The 921-nt window shown below is 46.3% G+C and overlaps 1 protein-coding gene across 1 annotated transcript; it reads right to left on the bottom strand.

Annotated features, from left to right (window-relative positions):
* Positions 1–30: 30 nt before the first annotated feature.
* Positions 31–677, bottom strand: LACBIDRAFT_307135 (uncharacterized protein; the record flags this gene model as incomplete). The annotated part of the gene is made up of 4 exons (XM_001891084.1): positions 31–228; positions 277–464; positions 514–601; positions 654–677. The coding sequence occupies 4 exons, from the start codon at positions 675–677 to the stop codon at positions 31–33; spliced, it is 498 nt and encodes a 165-aa protein (XP_001891119.1).
* Between the last annotated feature and the right edge of the window lie 244 nt (positions 678–921).

Genomic DNA, 921 nt, shown 5'->3' with positions numbered 1-921 from the left:
TGATATATGGGTCAGAATCGAGGGTATGAATTAGTTTGAAATGTCCTTCGCAGCAGAATTAGCATAATGAGATAAAAGAGGGGGGAAATTCTCACCTTCCATGTCCAACTGCCATACTTTGGCGCAGCCACTTCCAGCAGATGCAATGCGGTGGTGATGGGTATCGAAGGCAAGGGTTTCGACACGACCGTCGTGGGCTGGAACTAAACATGTAGTGTGGTAAGGTTCCTGCATCAACGATTAATAGGATAATGAGAAGAAAAGGGAGAAACTTACATCTTCCTGGGTTTGATGGTAGGCAAACATCGTTCCGTCGGCACAACCGAATGCGAAAGTAGTGCTGGGGCGGTTTGGCGAGATTGGGGTCCAGACAGCGGCAGAGACAGGTCCATTGAAAGTGACGGAGATGGTTTGTTCGAGACTCCCGTGGAGGATATTCCAGACAAGTAACAACCCGTCATCCGCTATCCCAGGGTCAGCGATGTAGGGACAGGGATTGACGAGGACACATACCACCACTGAGGAGCATCGTAGCATCCTTGTTTAATTTCAAAGTGTTCAACGGCTTAGTATGTTTGACCAGTGTGTGCCGACACTCAAACTGGACAGTATATAGTGTTAGCAGATGAAATCAAACGAAGCCAAGAACTTACAGCGGGAATATAGCTGTTGTTCATGATTCAATGGCCGAGAGGGTATCGGGCTGGAGATTAAATGAGAAAGACACAATAGCAAAAAAAAAATGATCAGGCAGCGCATACACTGGGGTGGGTCACTATGCCAAAAGTTACCTCCGTGTCATCCAGCCCGCTCGTACCGCACCGACCATACGTCTCTTTTGTTTTTGTTTTTTGTCTTATTGTACTCGTCGTGATCAATCTATAGTAAGGTACAAAATGTTCTATTCTACATCTACATTAC

This window comes from Laccaria bicolor, genomic scaffold, assembly GCF_000143565.1.
Source record: "Laccaria bicolor S238N-H82 LACBIscaffold_349 genomic scaffold, whole genome shotgun sequence".
Lineage (NCBI taxonomy): Eukaryota > Fungi > Basidiomycota > Agaricomycetes > Agaricales > Hydnangiaceae > Laccaria > Laccaria bicolor.
This window is presented reverse-complemented; position numbering and strand designations above follow the sequence as displayed.